Source organism: Quercus robur, chromosome 11 (assembly GCF_932294415.1).
Source record: "Quercus robur chromosome 11, dhQueRobu3.1, whole genome shotgun sequence".
In the NCBI taxonomy this organism is placed as follows: Eukaryota; Viridiplantae; Streptophyta; class Magnoliopsida; order Fagales; family Fagaceae; genus Quercus; species Quercus robur.
Genome location: NC_065544.1, coordinates 36,794,769 through 36,809,539, shown reverse-complemented (window position 1 = coordinate 36,809,539; position 14,771 = coordinate 36,794,769). Strand labels below are relative to the sequence as shown.

Sequence of the window (14,771 nt, the reverse complement as noted above, 5' to 3'; positions counted from 1 at the left end):
CTTTTTTTTTATTCAATTCATGCCTGGTTCATCATTAGAACCAAAAAAAAAAAAAATTCTACTTATGAATAATTATGCAGGCTGGAATTGACGTCTAAAGCAGACCTTAAATTTGAGAAGAAACGCCAGTTTTATACAAGTAAGTTTCTTTCTTTTTTTTTTTCTTTTTTTTTTTAATGAATTGGTCCAAGTATAACAATTTTTAAAGTTGCTCCTACAAAAGAATCAGATGCATTTAATTTATTTATGTAAATTCTGAATACCCATTTCAGTATTTGGAAATTTATGGGGTTTTAATGCTCTTTTAGATATGCATCACCAGCATGGAGTAATAGTATTTCTAGAACATTTGATGTTTTCCCACATTGTTTGTTCCTGTTTAGTGTTCATTTGTTACATCTTTTGGTCATGTGGAATCTTTTTTATCCTCTATAGTTTGATAATTTTTGGTCCCATAAGGATTGATTGTAAATAGTTTTCTTTTTTATTTTATAAAGGATAAAAAGAAATCATCATTATAGATCTTCATTTGTGCTTTAATAATATGCAGAGGTTAAAGATACTGTTGCTGCCCTGAGTGCCCAGAAGGCTATTGGCAAGGTGAGATTCATAAATTAACATTCGCGTTGTTTATTGTTATACATTTGCCAGAGTTAATTTTTGGTGCTGTTGTTGGGTAGTTTGAACTGTGTTTACTTGCTTATTGGCAGTTTGGTTATTGCATTGGTTAGTATGTTGTTAAGATTTATATAATTTTTTGTTTTGTTTTTGTCACTAGCAAGAAAGTTCCAGTCAGGACTTGCATTGCCAAATTGTAAAGTTTGTCTTCCTTTTGATGGACTGAATTTCAGCTCCATTACACATGTTGTTTGCCTATCTATTTCAAGATAGATTTAATTTAAGTAAATCTTGCACTTGCAATAAAATATAGCATTGATTTTGGGTCAATCTTTTAGAGTCGAGACATTACCTCCAAAAGGGAATTTTGTACATAAAAGTTAAAAGAGTGTCGGAGTTTCCATACTTTTTTAAGTGATTTAGAAAATGAATTGGCATAAATTTTTGGTACTTGTAAAATAAATTATACAATATTTAGCAAAATGCAACCTTTTCCAAAACCGCAAGGATGTAGACAAATTTTAATCAAGTGGTATGCAGGATCCACAAATACATTTTGTGGCTGCTAGTGTGGTGCAACTCTGTTCTATAATGGTATGGCAAGTTAAGGGAGTAGCATTGAAAAATGACACATGGTGCCAGGTATAGATAGAGCCAGATTGTTCAACTTACATGTAAAGGTGAGTACCTTCAATCAACCTCTAGGATGCAAGATACAAAATTGAGTAGTTTATTCACTACTTAATTTGGGTTAGTGACAAAGGTTTACGGAATGTGGTTTGATTGGGATCAACGTTTTGAGTTTGAGGGAGTGATGTAGGTTCAAGCAGGGTACCCACTGGATGATGCTACTTGAACCCCATGAGTTGAGGTCAGGCTTTGACCTTTATGAGGGTGTGTCTCTACAGCCCCTTTATTGTTTAGGCCCTTAAAGCATTGGTTCCTCTGTAGATAGGTGCTACTATGGTTAGGACTCTATTGTGTTCCACAGGTACCAGATTGTTTGTTACAATTGTGTATTAAAATTGTATACCTCTATTTACCAATATATGAAGAAAAAAAATGTATGCCTTTATTTGATATCTGAATCTAAGGTGATGCCTTTCTTTTGTTTCGTTTAAAACTTTTGAACTAATATGTTGTGGCAAATGTTTGATAACACTTGTAAAACTTATTTTGAGTAATATTCATAATCTTTATTATGTTAAATATGTATTTATGTTCTGCCAGAAGAAGAAACTTAGAAGCCGACAGAAGAAATTGAAAGTATATGATCTCTCGACCCTCTCAGATTTCCTTCCTGATTTGAAGACCCCGGGGCAACCAACTCCTCCTACAGATGAGTTGAAGCCAAATTGTAAATCTATGAAAAAGTTAATGTGAGCATATGAATTCCATGATTTACTTTCTGTTGCAAGCTTTTTCATTGTGATATCTGTCTTAATGTAATATCGGGTTCATTTTCATCAGCTTGAAGGAAGGAAAACAGCTGAGTACAGTTCTTAATCATCCTGCTTTCCAGTTGGATCCTTTGGCTGCCATTCATCAACACCTGCAGAGCACACAACCTGTTATAGATGAGAAACCAAAGAAAAAGAAGAATAAAAATGGAGGGAGGAAGAAAAAAGCTAAGAAATCTAAGGCTTCAGATGGACCTCAATCTATGGTTATGTGAAATAAAGTTTTGTCAATCTACTTCTATAAGCCATATTTGTTCAGATCCGATCCTGAATCATTCCAATACTTACATTTTGAATAAGAAATATAGTCTGATCAATGTAATTTTTTTCCCCTTAGATAATTAGCTTTATCAATCTGCTTCTATAATCCATATTTGTGCGTATCTGATCCTGAAACATTCCTATGCTTACATTTTGAATTCGAAATATGTTCACCTTGTTAACAAGTCTATGTGGATTTGTTTCTTTTCTATTTTCTAGAACTTGGTCTCAAAAACGATTTTCTTTCAATTATAGATTTCCGTGATTATTCATTTTTTTGGAAGGATGAAGTATAAAGCTGTATATTCACTTAACCCAATCTATATTTGAGTCCTACAAGCTATAAATGAAGCTGACTTGCTTGGAGTGCAGAATTACGGTTATTTCAGCACACATATCTAGTTCTTTTACCATGTAACCTTCTAGGTGAAGAAAGGTTCATTTTATACATGTCTTTAAGTTCAGTTCTCTTCCCATCTGTTATTCTATATATTGGTATTTGGATTAATAATCAATGATATACTTGTGATATTTTGTCAGTCCTCTCAAGAAAAGGAATCTGCATGCGCATGTTATTTTTATGAGCGCAACCATCTGCTTTTCAAGTGTGAAACAACCAACTAAAGCTAAACGCCTCCTAAGCCGGAAAATGTTTTGCAATGGATGTTATCTTCTTGTACACCAATACTAGCAGTTCATTCATAACATTAACATTGGAATAATCTGCATGCAGCTGATCTTAATAAATACTCTTAAGATAGATCAATTCCCAACTGATTACAGCAACTATCTCGATCAGGCGAAAAAAAAGATTGTACTGAACATTCTCAATTCGATAATGATCCAACCAGTGGTTATAATTTATCATATAATATTTGCAGATAAGAGTTGTTTCACTACCAAGTACCAACTGCTGCTTGAGATATCACAATTTAAATTTGAAATACATGTTTGCCGGCCTGCTTAGGAGAGTTCTCCACTAATGCTCCAATTAGGTTGGGTTTTCACAAAAACTCCTCTTTTTAGTACTTATCACATTTGGTTCTAGTGATTAAACCCAGGTCAAACTTAATTGGTATAATTTTCCACATCTTAGTTGTTGTAAGAGGCATTGGGAAGAGATCATATCATGTAGTTTTGTTAGAAATGTTGTTCTATAACCAGTCAATACCTTCATATAGTCCTTGGCCAGAGGTGGTAGAAGCACTCTGGACGTACCTGCACAATGAATTAAGTCAATCAACCAATACCACGATTCAGGCTACATGTATTTTGCGCAATCTCATTTGTGTGTTTGGATTGTCTTATTAGTTGATTTGCTTATATCTTGAACATGGATAAAAAGTACCTTTATACATAGGGAAAGTGGGATTTTAAAAAGTTGTACATAAGCAAACAAGCTTAGAAGGCTAAACCAAAAGCACACTGATTTGAGATAATAAGACTTTTAATTTAGATCATATGCATAAATCACAATAGACCATGTTAGCAGTTATGCAAAAAAGTGATAAAAAAACATAACTTAATTTATATTTAGATATTTTTTTTCAAGAGAAAACTATATTAAGAGTGGTTTCTTCTTCTGTTTGTATTTCTTTCAACTAAAGGGTTTGCCTGGTAGAGTGAAAATGCACACTATAGAAAGGAGAGCTAAAGGGAAGAAACAAATAAAATAGTACAGATCATTGAATGAAAACATGACTGATAAATCAGCCAAACAAATAAACGGGAAGAACATGACTGATAAGACATTCTTTTTCTTTTTGATGGGGTATAGGGAAAGCAAATGCTTACCAGGGACGCTGATTGAGTGAGTATAGGCCAAGTTTATCAGCAACCTCAGAAGCACTCATAGAATTTGGAAGGTCCTGCTTATTGGCAAAGACAAGAAGGACGGCATTGCCTAATTCAAACTGCGCACAAAAAAAAAATGATAAAAAGTGAATATTTATTTATATGATTATAGTTACTCATCAATGCAATACTTCTATAAGCACAGATTTTTTTTTTTCTTTCTATATTGGGATGAAGAATTCTCTAAGCATAGGTTTAATTGCACTAAAAGAAATTCAAGATATAATCATAATGGAGATTTTCAATACTGAAACATTGATTTGGAATCTGTTTAACAATGAAATTCTCAGTTAAGAAGGTAAAATCTAATTCCAAGTTCCTAAGTTCTAACACGTTGTCCTCACTAACCTCAACAATAATACGATGTAGCTCATTCCTGGCTTCTGCAACTCTTTCTCTATCATTGCTGTCCACGACAAAGATTAGTCCTTGAGTATTTTGAAAGTAATGTCTCCATAAAGGTCGAATCTGTTTAATAATGAAATTCAAAGCATATGCAGCATTATTAAATTTCATAGAACATAATGACAAAACCGTTATTATTTTAATATTTTTCAAGAATAAAGATGAATTCTTTTATTAATTACAAATGGGGTACCCTTCAACCTTTCTTTTCTACTTTAAAGAAAATAAAATGTCTTTCACTATATTATAACTGGTAGAGCCAGAGTTCGAATCCTTGTTGTAAGCAAAAACAAAAACAAAAAACAAAAATTTCCATGGTTCAAAATTGAAATGGCAATTACTAATTATATAGCAGTATTAGAGACAATGGAAGGTACATGAGATTAATTCTATGAAATGTGTCTCATCAATGAATGAAATATTTGAGAGAAATAACCTTGGAAAATTATAAGGCACTCATGATTTGGTTAATGGATTGGGATACTTTGATCTTTGTTGAAAGTTGAAAGATGAGCTAGATTAACTAATTCATCTTTCTTCATAATCAAACTTAACCCTTACATAACTCAGTTGAGTTACTGCAACCACTTGATTTTATTATGGATAAATATTTGTTATTTTCACTTTCTCATTATGCAGAAATCCATTTTTCATTTTTGTGGCCAGAAGAGAGGAGGCAGAAATTTATGTGCAAATCACTAACAAAAGAGTTATGCCATAGAATGATATCAAGCTGGTACCTTATCTTGTCCTCCTACATCCCAGACAGTGAAGTTAATATTCTTGTACTCTACAGTCTCCACATTAAAACCTGTTCCATTAAAAATGAAGGCAATAGATCATTATGTATGAACAGTAAATCAAACAACAAGGAATTATCACAGATAAAAGAGCTGAAAAAGTTTCTAGCTCAATCTATAAAACCATCACATATATACAACGAAAAAACTATAAAAAGAAATAAATTCTACCTAAACTTTGAAATATCTTGTGCTTAAGCAACAGAAAAGGAGGTAGTTCCATTGTGACATTATGCATTAAACATAATCATCTTATTTAAATTGTAAGAGTTTCTAATGTAGTAGTTACCAATTGTAGGTATGGATGTAACAATCTCTCCCAGTTTGAGCTTGTACAAGATGGTGGTCTTCCCAGAAGCATCAAGACCCACCATCAGAATCCTCATCTCACATTTTGTAAGAAACCTCTTTGCTAGTCTAGATATGATAGCACCCATGCCACTTTACCAAAAAAAACAGATCAACTAGGATTAAAATTTTCAAACAAAACCTCAGCAACAGAGAAATATTGGAAGAGAAAGAAAATGGATTGTTTCATCAATATGAGAACTTATGCAAGAGACAAACTTAAGGAGAAACATGGGAAAAAGGATATCTCTTGTATTTAAAGCAAGCACCAAATGGGACATTGTTGGGTGGAAAGGGAAAGGAGAATAAATTCTGATTTTAGAGGAGAGGCACGAATTATATACTTATATTGTATTGTTCAACTTCATTAGTACTTGCCATCATATGGGAATCCTCACAAAAAATGTTGGTGTAATAGATAGCCAAAATTCTTTTGGTTGCTTTGTAGTTAAACAGTGGTGTGTAATGTGTATTGGACATTTTATAAAGCCTACACACGTCTTTGTGCCTAACAAAGCTGAAACAATAGATCCTTCTCAATAAGCACTTAGAATGATGCCCCAACAAGAGCTAATTGATTCCAGATGGTCCAGGTTATTGTTCTTTCCTGGAATCCAATCTATTTTAAATAATCTTAACTCTTAATAATACAATCTTTTTCTTCACACTGCTTATCATAAGCTTTTTTTTCATGCAAGCCTGTCCAAAAGTGTAGAAGCAAATATTCCCAGTATCATCATTGAGCTAAATAAACTCTTATGCACTTATTATCCTTAAAATAATACTACTATTTGGAAAAATATTTCTTAAGATAGTGCCATATTTTATTTTATTTTGTTGAAATATACTAAATTCAAGTATCATTGTGATGCTTTCAGTTAAGGCAAACGTTTAAATATTATGTTTATATGAAATATGCTTTCCAATAAGATGTTGATAAAGTAGATAAATCACATTTGGTCAATTTGATATCATGTACATCTCAAAATTTAAATGATTTGGGGTTAAAACGGCTATGTTTGGCCAAGCATATGGATTCTGTAACAATATTTCAAAATATTATAATTATGAAAGTATCAAGATCTTTGTAGTTTAATTGGAGTTTCTGACGGAGATGTCCATCCCCCTCGACTGTTACAACCTAGAATTGCCTAAAGTACCACTGACATATAAAAATTGTCAAAAATCAACTTGTGAAAAGCAAGAAAACTATTAATTTGGAGAGCTGTTAAAGAGACACAGGTCGCTCTTAAAACATAAAGTTCAGCTCGATAAATTATTTTTGTAGTGTTTTCCTTGCAGCTTCTTTCAGAGTTGAAATGTAGGGACAATCTCTCGCCTTAAAATGCTAAAGTATCCACCACAACTGCTTTTCAGTGATATGGGGAAACCCTTTTGTGCCATAACCCACAACCACAATTCCATTTCCATCCCACTCCAAGACACTAATGGCTGATGCACTTTCACTTCCATTTCCTAAATGCAAACTATATGTCAACTTTCAAGTGTCAACAGACTCAACACCCTTCAAACCTATGGCCAAGGAAAAATGCATCCCTCCTTTCAAACCTAACAAAGTATATTTGTGGTTGTCACTCAAACCTTAAGAAAATAATAAATGCAAACTAGGCTTTTATAACGTCAACAGTATTATATTTAGAAAAAAAAAATCACAACTGCATTATTTTTTGAGAATATTTTTTACAAATAGCATTAGGATAAGGAAAAGCTCCAGTGTAGCACTAAAGAATAAGTGAAAGTAACACCACAGAGAAAAGCCTTTACATATATTGAAGTTTCCATATCTGGCACATTCTCAAATCTTAATGTCAATGTTTTTTGGTTACAACAAGTGGGGGAGGGGGATTTGAACCAATGATTGGGGTAAATATTTGGTTAATTTGTTACATTATTTTCTAGGTTTTGAAGGGTTTTAACTTAATGCCATCAATAAATCTTATGACCAAAAATTTATTCACAAGTCTTGCCTAATAATAAATCTTATGTCATTCTACAATCAAAGTTAGAATTTGTTACTGTTCACTTTGGAAGGGATATGGGTGGAGCAAGAGTGTACCATTGCTAGAAGATTGAGGGATATGGGTGGAGCAAGAGTGTACCATTGCTAGAAGATTGGATATAGACCAACCTCGGTTTTTTATTTTTATTTTTATTTTTTATCTCCCTCTGTTTTTGCTATTTACAATTGATCATGTGGTTCTAAAGCATTTGGATTTATTTTTTATATAAAATTTCCCCATTTTTTCATCTTGAAGGCTTGAATGGACTATTCTTCACTTAGGGTTCAAAGATGTGTACTTCGCAATTGATATTACCCCAATCATTCTAACCTTGAAAGTAAGACTCGTTGGATATAAAGCATATCATTACATTTCTCACTGAATTCATCATATTGTGAATCTGACTGACCTGTGGTCAGAATAATCTCAACCTATCTTTTCCACTGGTCTTCCTTTGACTTTCTATATCTCAAAAAACCATGTCCGCATTCCGAATAACCAGGTGCTCTCAATCTTCACTAGACTAATGTGAATTGCAACATTTCTTTACTGCCTTGTTTGAAGCCAGGGAAACATCCAAGCAAAAGCTCTCTATAGTTTATGAACCAGAAAGGAAAGGACCCTGAGCTACAGTTGTAGATAGGGAGATGGGGAGATTATGTATCGCTAGATAGGCGGCAATACCAGCAACATAACCTGCAAAAGCATAACCACTCACCTGCACAAAGAAGAATGACTTCTTTTACTAAAAAGAAAAATAAAAGTTTAGTCAATAAAATGTCACTACACAGCAGTCCATACCTTCCGTAAGTACCAAAAGAAGTCCACCTTTTCCATTCCCATGAATGCTACTCCAGCTGCCGAGCCAATAACTAACATGGATCCACCAGTGCCAGCACAATATGCAATCAACTGCCAAAACTGAGAATCCTGGGGGAAGGAGGTGAGGTCATACATCCCCATCGTTGCTGCAACCAGTGGAACATTATCTACAATTGCTGATATGACTCCTATTGCACTGGCAATCACTTCACTACTAGGAATGTGAGCGTCAAGGTAATTCGCCAATTCCCGAAGAATCCCTGCAGCCTCAAGGCTAGGGGAAGAAAAAAAAAACAAGTTTGTTATATTGCAGAAGTAATAACTTAGCATATCTCACGTGTATATGTATCCAAGTATGTTTTTTAGGAAATCAGATTAATATATCACAAATATCTTGATTATAATTCTTCCAGAGACACATAAATACAACTACTATATCTAACAATATATTATGTAGCATAAGAGTACATGAAACACAGAAGTTCAAAATGTGTTCTGTATTCACCTGCTAACGGACAAAAGTATTCCAAGGAAGAAAAGAACTCCTTGAGTGTCAATCCGTGATAAAGCTTGTGGCACTTTTAACTTCTGCCTTTCAGATTCACCATAGTGTATAGCATCAGTTAGAATCCAAAGAACTCCAAGTCCAAGCAGGATACCCATAAAAGGAGGCAAACCGGTTAGGGCCTTGAACACTGGAACAAAAATCAAAGCTCCAATACCTACAAAAAAAACAAGCTGTCCTCGGGGAGCCATCTGTTCGGATGCCATAACATTGGAAGAGTCCTGTCTGTATCCATTAACTTCACTGGACGGAAGAAGAGAAACTCATATCACATCATCCATAATCCAAAAACTTAAACCTAGCCTTTCTAAACTAAAATTCACTGGCTTTGCTTTGACAATACAAGGAGCAAGACTGTTTAAACCTAGATCCTAGGATCACTGAATGGTCTACAAGATTGGATTGTAAAATCGGATTGGGGAATTGTAAGATTTGACACACTATGTTTAATAACTATAAAAAATTATCATCTTATATTAACAAATTCAAGAAGTAGAATAGTTTGGAATGTAGCTCAAAAGGTAAAACTTTTTGTTTACAAGTTATAGATAATTTGTTAAGGTTCAAATCCTGCATCCTTGCAATTAAAATTTGATACAATGTATATAGAGTAATATGTAAGCATGTTCTTATTAATAATATCAATATTTTAGATAAACACATAAAATCACAGCTCACAAGATGATAAAAGTTTTCTATTAAATTGAAAAGTAAATAAGATCTTACTTAAAATATAGATTTTTTACAATTTAAATCTAGATTCCACCATGGTTTGAGACTAAGGCATGGTTATTATTCCACCAGATTCTACAACATGGTGTTTTTTAAAGCATTTCGGATTGTTTGATGGAGTTGGGATTATAAAATCATAAGGTTTTACAATTTAAATCTATATTTTAACAACCATAGCAAGAAGAGTACCTAGTCAGGGACATAAGAGCCAGTGGGACAGCTAGAGAAACAGCTGAAGGTACAAATAAGTCCTGTAACAAAAGAAAATGCTATAATGGGAACTCTTTATTAATTTCAGCACTGTGCTTCTGTAATTAAACATTCCCAGTCCCTGCAATTGAACAAGTATATCTCAAGTGATTTAAGGACCTGGCATTGAAAGAGCCACAGCTGGGGAGTGCTAAACTTTAACCAAATGCTTTATAAGCTTTTCTTATCACTAATTATAAACAGGTTTCCTTCCCCATATATATATAAAGGTGTTTAAACATTATCAAAAAATATATATATAAAGGTGTTTAAACATTATCAAAAAATATATATATAAAGGGGTTTAAAATTTCATCATTGCAGAGTAGATTTTATGAGTGAAGTGGTTGACACTCAACTTTGCTGCAGTTAAAATCATCATCAATAAAATTAATTTTTATTAAAAAAGTGAATTCCATAAATTTACAGGAGAAATTTCAACTCCGAGAGTTACAAAAGTTTAACATACCTGAAGTCTAAAGTTTGAACAGAAAAGTGTTTTTCACCACTACAGTTAACTCACATTATACAGCATTTACACCCCCAGTTTTTTTCAACATAGATTCATTTGGACCAGCTCACAATAGGATCCTGCTTAACTGTCTTTCTCAGACACATATGCAGCAGATAAAGAGAGAGCAAGTATGAGTTGATTACATTAAACACTAAAATCTTGCAAGCTTCACCTTTTACATAATGTATATTTAGCTACTTGGAACACGCAAGCACACATGCGCATCCAACCACACACATATCCAGTCTGTGAACCGAACTCCTAGGGTCATAAAATTCAAAAGTTTTATATTCTATTACGTTTTAGTGACATTAGGGGAAGACAGTCAGCTAACGCAGATGTTTTGGTTGGATGTCATTGGATTAAATACGCAACAGCAGCATGAAATGTATTGTATCAAGACAATATAATGAATACCTTGGTGAGAATAAATCACACGCATCATGCATAAGTCCCATATATGGACAATGTAACACATAAATGCAGGCATATTCCGTACATGTGATGATTTAGTTAGAATGATGTTAAAAGACCTTCATTGTCTGCAAAGTTGATATCTGACCATGTATCCACAGCATAGTAGTGGTAACATCACCTATGGGAGTCCATGCACCACCTGCATTTGCGGCTATCACAACAACAGCTCCCAGAAGCCTGTCAATTAAATCTGAATCAGAAAATGGAGATTTATCAATAAAATCAATAATTGAAAAAGAAAAATACGATTAGCAAGGACTTGATCTAAATTTTTCGAGAAGAGATAAGATAGCAAGCACACAGCGAGTTTCAATGTAGCAGAGATCTCCTTAAAGCCATTAAAGTCAAGCCATTTGGACATGGCAGCAGATAAAAGTGTCTGAGAAACACAATTATCCTGTTATGATATCGTTATCTGCACTTCAACAGCATCCCCTTAAACATTTTTAGTTAAGATAAGGTTCATGACTATGAAGGCATTAAATTTTCTGAAGTTTTGCACATTTTATTGTCCTTGATTCTGGAAAGAAATAAAAAGATGACATACCAGTCATGTCTTCTAAGATTGTGGCTCAGATAAGGTAAGTACATGGTCAGAATATGCAGTGACAAATAGAAAACCTATCTATCATATTAGAGAACCCCTAGTAGATAAAGATCGAGAATAGGATCTTTAATTCTTTATCTTCCTTGCTGATGTGACAGCTAACTCCACATTCTTAATGATAACCATCTTGTACTTTAGTAAGTATTAAGAGTGTTGGAGCATATCAATATATAAATCATACCCATGCCCATCATTTTAAGCTTTTAGAGAAACTATTTGGTTAATCTGGTATCAAAGCTAAATTTCCTAGTTCAAGCCTCCACGCTTTCTGATACTATAAGTAAAATACACAAACTAAACAACCCCCCTTGGAAATGCACTGAATTAAGAGATCCACCATTAACATATATTCCTGAAATGCATTCTCAAGAAAATAATTATGAAAAAGCTACATTTAAGAACCCCAGCTCTAAGTTAAACACCCTAATTTCATATAGTTTTTGAGGATTGTACAGCAGAACTCAAACTTGTAATACTGTAGTAAATATTTTTATTTGAATGAACTGTTGAAATTCAATACATGATAAGAGACTAATGAAATGCAAAACTCATGAAGATTTAAATCACATGAGATAAAATAGAGTAATAGTCAGCTCATACTTGCGAAATTCTGATGGAGGTACTAGTTTCCTCAATAAAGAAACCATGACAATGGTAGACGCCAGGTTATCAAAGACCGAACTAAGGAAAAAAGTCACCAAACCAATCTGCAATTTTCATGGCTGTGTCAAACTTCATTAACTGTTAAGGAAATGTAGTGTAGAAGGAAAAGGCTGATACAGGAAGATTTAGAATCAAATAGACCACTAAGGTCCCTGCAGAGAAATGCATTGGTGAAATAAGACAAGTTATAGCTAATTTATATAAAAATAAAAATTAAAAAATTCAATATTTTGGAATTTCTTACTGAAAGAGGGACTAGACATCATAGTTATGATAGAAAATTAGCTAATAATTTCTGTATAGCATTTAACCTAAAGAGAAGAATAGCAATTCCATTTTTGATGAATCAGCAGGGGAAACACTTCAGCATCAAGGAATGATGCTGACAAGCAATGTTCGCTAAGGGACATGGATAAGCTATCCCTATATACCAACTAATCCAAGTTATTTGATTGATGTACAAGAGAAACTGAAGTTCGGACTACAGTGAACAGACAACTTGGTTTGCCCAAGGTTTTTATCAATATATCCTTTCTTTTTGTAATTTTCCAAGGCTTTTGTTGACCACCAAACCGAATACCAATACCATGAGTGATCAAAACCTTGGACCATAGGGAAAAAATGTTAGTTTAGATGTCAAGATTAAATTTGATATATTAAAACTTCCACCTTAGTTAATATGGTTATGTCAGCAAAAATAGAGCACTCACCACCCAGAGGAGAGTTCTCGGCTTTCGGGTGGTTATATTGTCAGTAACCAGCTTAAAACCTTGATGAGCATCAACTATCTCCACAATGGTCATTGCACCAAACAAGAAAAATACTATTTCACTGACTTCTGCAGATGCATTCGTTAGCTCTGAAACAGCTATATCAGTTGAAGGAGCCTACACAAGTCAAACACCCACACAAAGTAATTAAGATTGAAAAAAAAAAAAAAAAACCCCGCATTGCAATCAATACGTTTTTAACATACAATAAGTTTGTATACACAGGCATTAAGACCTTGAAGTTTGTATAGAAGGATAAAGAAAGTAGATTGCACTAAAAACATACAATAAGTTTATTTCAGATGAAACTTACGAGAGAGCTATTATTTCACAATACCAAACATATAAAAAGTTTATAAGAATCGTCAAACATAAATATCCTCATCTCTCTTGCTCATGGGGGCTGTTGTTTTGGGGGGGGGGGGGGGGGATTCCTTTTTTCCATATAAATGATTCTATCTAGAGATAAACAATAATATTATAAACTGTTTTTTATACATGTCTATGAATGGAACATAGACGAGATGGTCCCGATACACACAAAGTAACTAAGAAAGAAGAAGAAATAGAACTGGTATAGGGCCTAGCCAATGCATCCAGCTAGCAAGGTTGGTCTGAATGAAAAATACTTATGAATTAGATTTCCCAAAGTAGCATCAATGTATAGATATTCTTAAATGATTTGAATTTGACTGGTAAGGGTAGAAATAATACTTGACTTTAAGGAAGCGTTACCCTAATCTCTATTACATTTAAAAATAAATAAATAAATAAAAGGTCCAAAATGCCTTCAGGGTCATCTGAGTGTAAACTCACAATAGAGCAACGCTTTGAATATACTGTTTTGGGAAGAGGGGGGGGGGGGGGGATTCAATGCAGCACCTGTCATCTAAAGCTAAAAATTAACAGAAGTGTTCAAAAGTTTGATCTCATTTCATATCATAAGTAACAATATATTATCAACATCTGGCAGAAGAATTAGTCAGTCCCATAAGCAACTTTGATGTCTTAATCTCAACGCCAAACAAAGTAACAAACTCATCAATTAAACCGATGTTAATGGTGGTCCCAGTGAAAGTGATGTTGCACTAATTACAATCTGTCACCTCCACAAGTAGTGAAATTTGTAATATTGTTATGTCTATAGCATTGTTGAATTTACATTACTATGCCGAGGAACTCAGCATTAGAAAAGAATATATGAACTGAAAACAGCCCATAAATGCCTACTTGGATATATGAAGCCTTCCTTGCCAGCAAAACTCATATCATAGAAGGAATCGTCAACGGGTCTTGGCTAGATAATATGTCATTAATTTCAATTAGTGAGAAAGAATCTTACCCCAATGCTGCGCACTGCCCATAAGCTCACGGCCATCAGTAATCCTACTCCACTTTTATTGAAAGCAAAAGATTCTTCAAAAATGATGCCTGCATATCCTATTCCAAATATCAATGCCATCGCAACATCCTATATCACAAGGCACGATCAAAACAACCAACGTATCTCAAAAAAAAAAAAAAAAAAAAAAACAATTTAGTAACTAAAGTAATTTAATAATAATTTAGCACAAGAAATTTAGAGTTGAATTTCCACCTACACCA

The 14,771-nt window shown here is 33.6% G+C and overlaps 3 protein-coding genes and 1 long non-coding RNA gene across 12 annotated transcripts in view; 2 read left to right on the top strand and 2 right to left on the bottom strand.

Moving 5' to 3' along the window:
* Window positions 1–14,771, top strand: part of LOC126706801 (uncharacterized) — a 56,413-nt gene that overhangs the window by 2,350 nt on the left and 39,292 nt on the right. For 3 of the 9 annotated variants that reach the window (XM_050406352.1, XM_050406357.1, XM_050406349.1), the window contains exons 3-6: window positions 81–139; window positions 551–600; window positions 1,849–1,997; window positions 2,089–2,560. The exons of 1 other annotated variant lie outside the window; for it this stretch is intronic. In XM_050406352.1, the coding sequence (XP_050262309.1) occupies window positions 81–139; window positions 551–600; window positions 1,849–1,997; window positions 2,089–2,293 (463 nt within the window). In that variant the 3' untranslated portion in view covers window positions 2,294–2,560. Of the gene's footprint in view, window positions 1–80; window positions 140–550; window positions 601–1,848; window positions 1,998–2,088; window positions 2,561–14,771 lie in introns of those variants that run through there. 5 more of the 9 variants (XM_050406354.1, XM_050406353.1, XM_050406350.1 and 2 more) reach the window with 4 other exon arrangements.
* On the bottom strand, window positions 3,198–5,835 carry LOC126706800 (ADP-ribosylation factor 1-like). Its single transcript, XM_050406348.1, has 5 exons — window positions 5,688–5,835; window positions 5,339–5,409; window positions 4,542–4,661; window positions 4,134–4,252; window positions 3,198–3,557 (listed from the first exon to the last, which is right to left on the bottom strand). Exons 1-5 carry the CDS (start codon window positions 5,833–5,835, stop codon window positions 3,494–3,496), a joined length of 522 nt encoding a protein of 173 aa, XP_050262305.1. The 3' UTR covers window positions 3,198–3,493.
* Window positions 4,969–6,350, top strand: LOC126706803 (uncharacterized). Its single transcript, XR_007648712.1, has 2 exons — window positions 4,969–5,334; window positions 5,697–6,350. It is a non-coding gene; the product is annotated as an uncharacterized LOC126706803 (long non-coding RNA).
* On the bottom strand, window positions 8,079–14,631 carry LOC126706797 (sodium/proton antiporter 1). The gene is made up of 8 exons (XM_050406345.1): window positions 14,509–14,631; window positions 13,107–13,283; window positions 12,334–12,440; window positions 11,183–11,303; window positions 10,076–10,137; window positions 9,095–9,397; window positions 8,569–8,863; window positions 8,079–8,485 (listed from the first exon to the last, which is right to left on the bottom strand). Exons 1-8 carry the CDS (start codon window positions 14,626–14,628, stop codon window positions 8,366–8,368), a joined length of 1,305 nt encoding a protein of 434 aa, XP_050262302.1. The 5' UTR covers window positions 14,629–14,631; the 3' UTR covers window positions 8,079–8,365.

What these genes read in the sequence shown, in the direction of transcription:
- LOC126706800 (XM_050406348.1), bottom strand. Translation starts at nt 5,835, where the DNA reads ATGGGTGCTATCATATCTAGACTAGCAAAGAGGTTTCTTACAAAATGT. An exon ending in TACATCCATACCTACAATTG is followed by an intron (nt 5,410 to 5,687) that starts GTAACTACTACA and finishes TTAATGGAACAG; the next exon opens with GTTTTAATGTGGAGACTGTA. An exon ending in TCACTCAATCAGCGTCCCTG is followed by an intron (nt 3,558 to 4,133) that starts GTAAGCATTTGC and finishes TTCATTGTGCAG; the next exon opens with GTACGTCCAGAGTGCTTCTA.
- LOC126706797 (XM_050406345.1), bottom strand. Translation starts at nt 14,628, where the DNA reads ATGGCATTGATATTTGGAATAGGATATGCAGGCATCATTTTTGAAGAA. An exon ending in GGGCAGTGCGCAGCATTGGG is followed by an intron (nt 13,284 to 14,508) that starts GTAAGATTCTTT and finishes TGACTTGTGTAG; the next exon opens with GCTCCTTCAACTGATATAGC. An exon ending in TCTTTTGGTACTTACGGAAG is followed by an intron (nt 8,486 to 8,568) that starts GTATGGACTGCT and finishes TTCTTTGTGCAG; the next exon opens with GTGAGTGGTTATGCTTTTGC.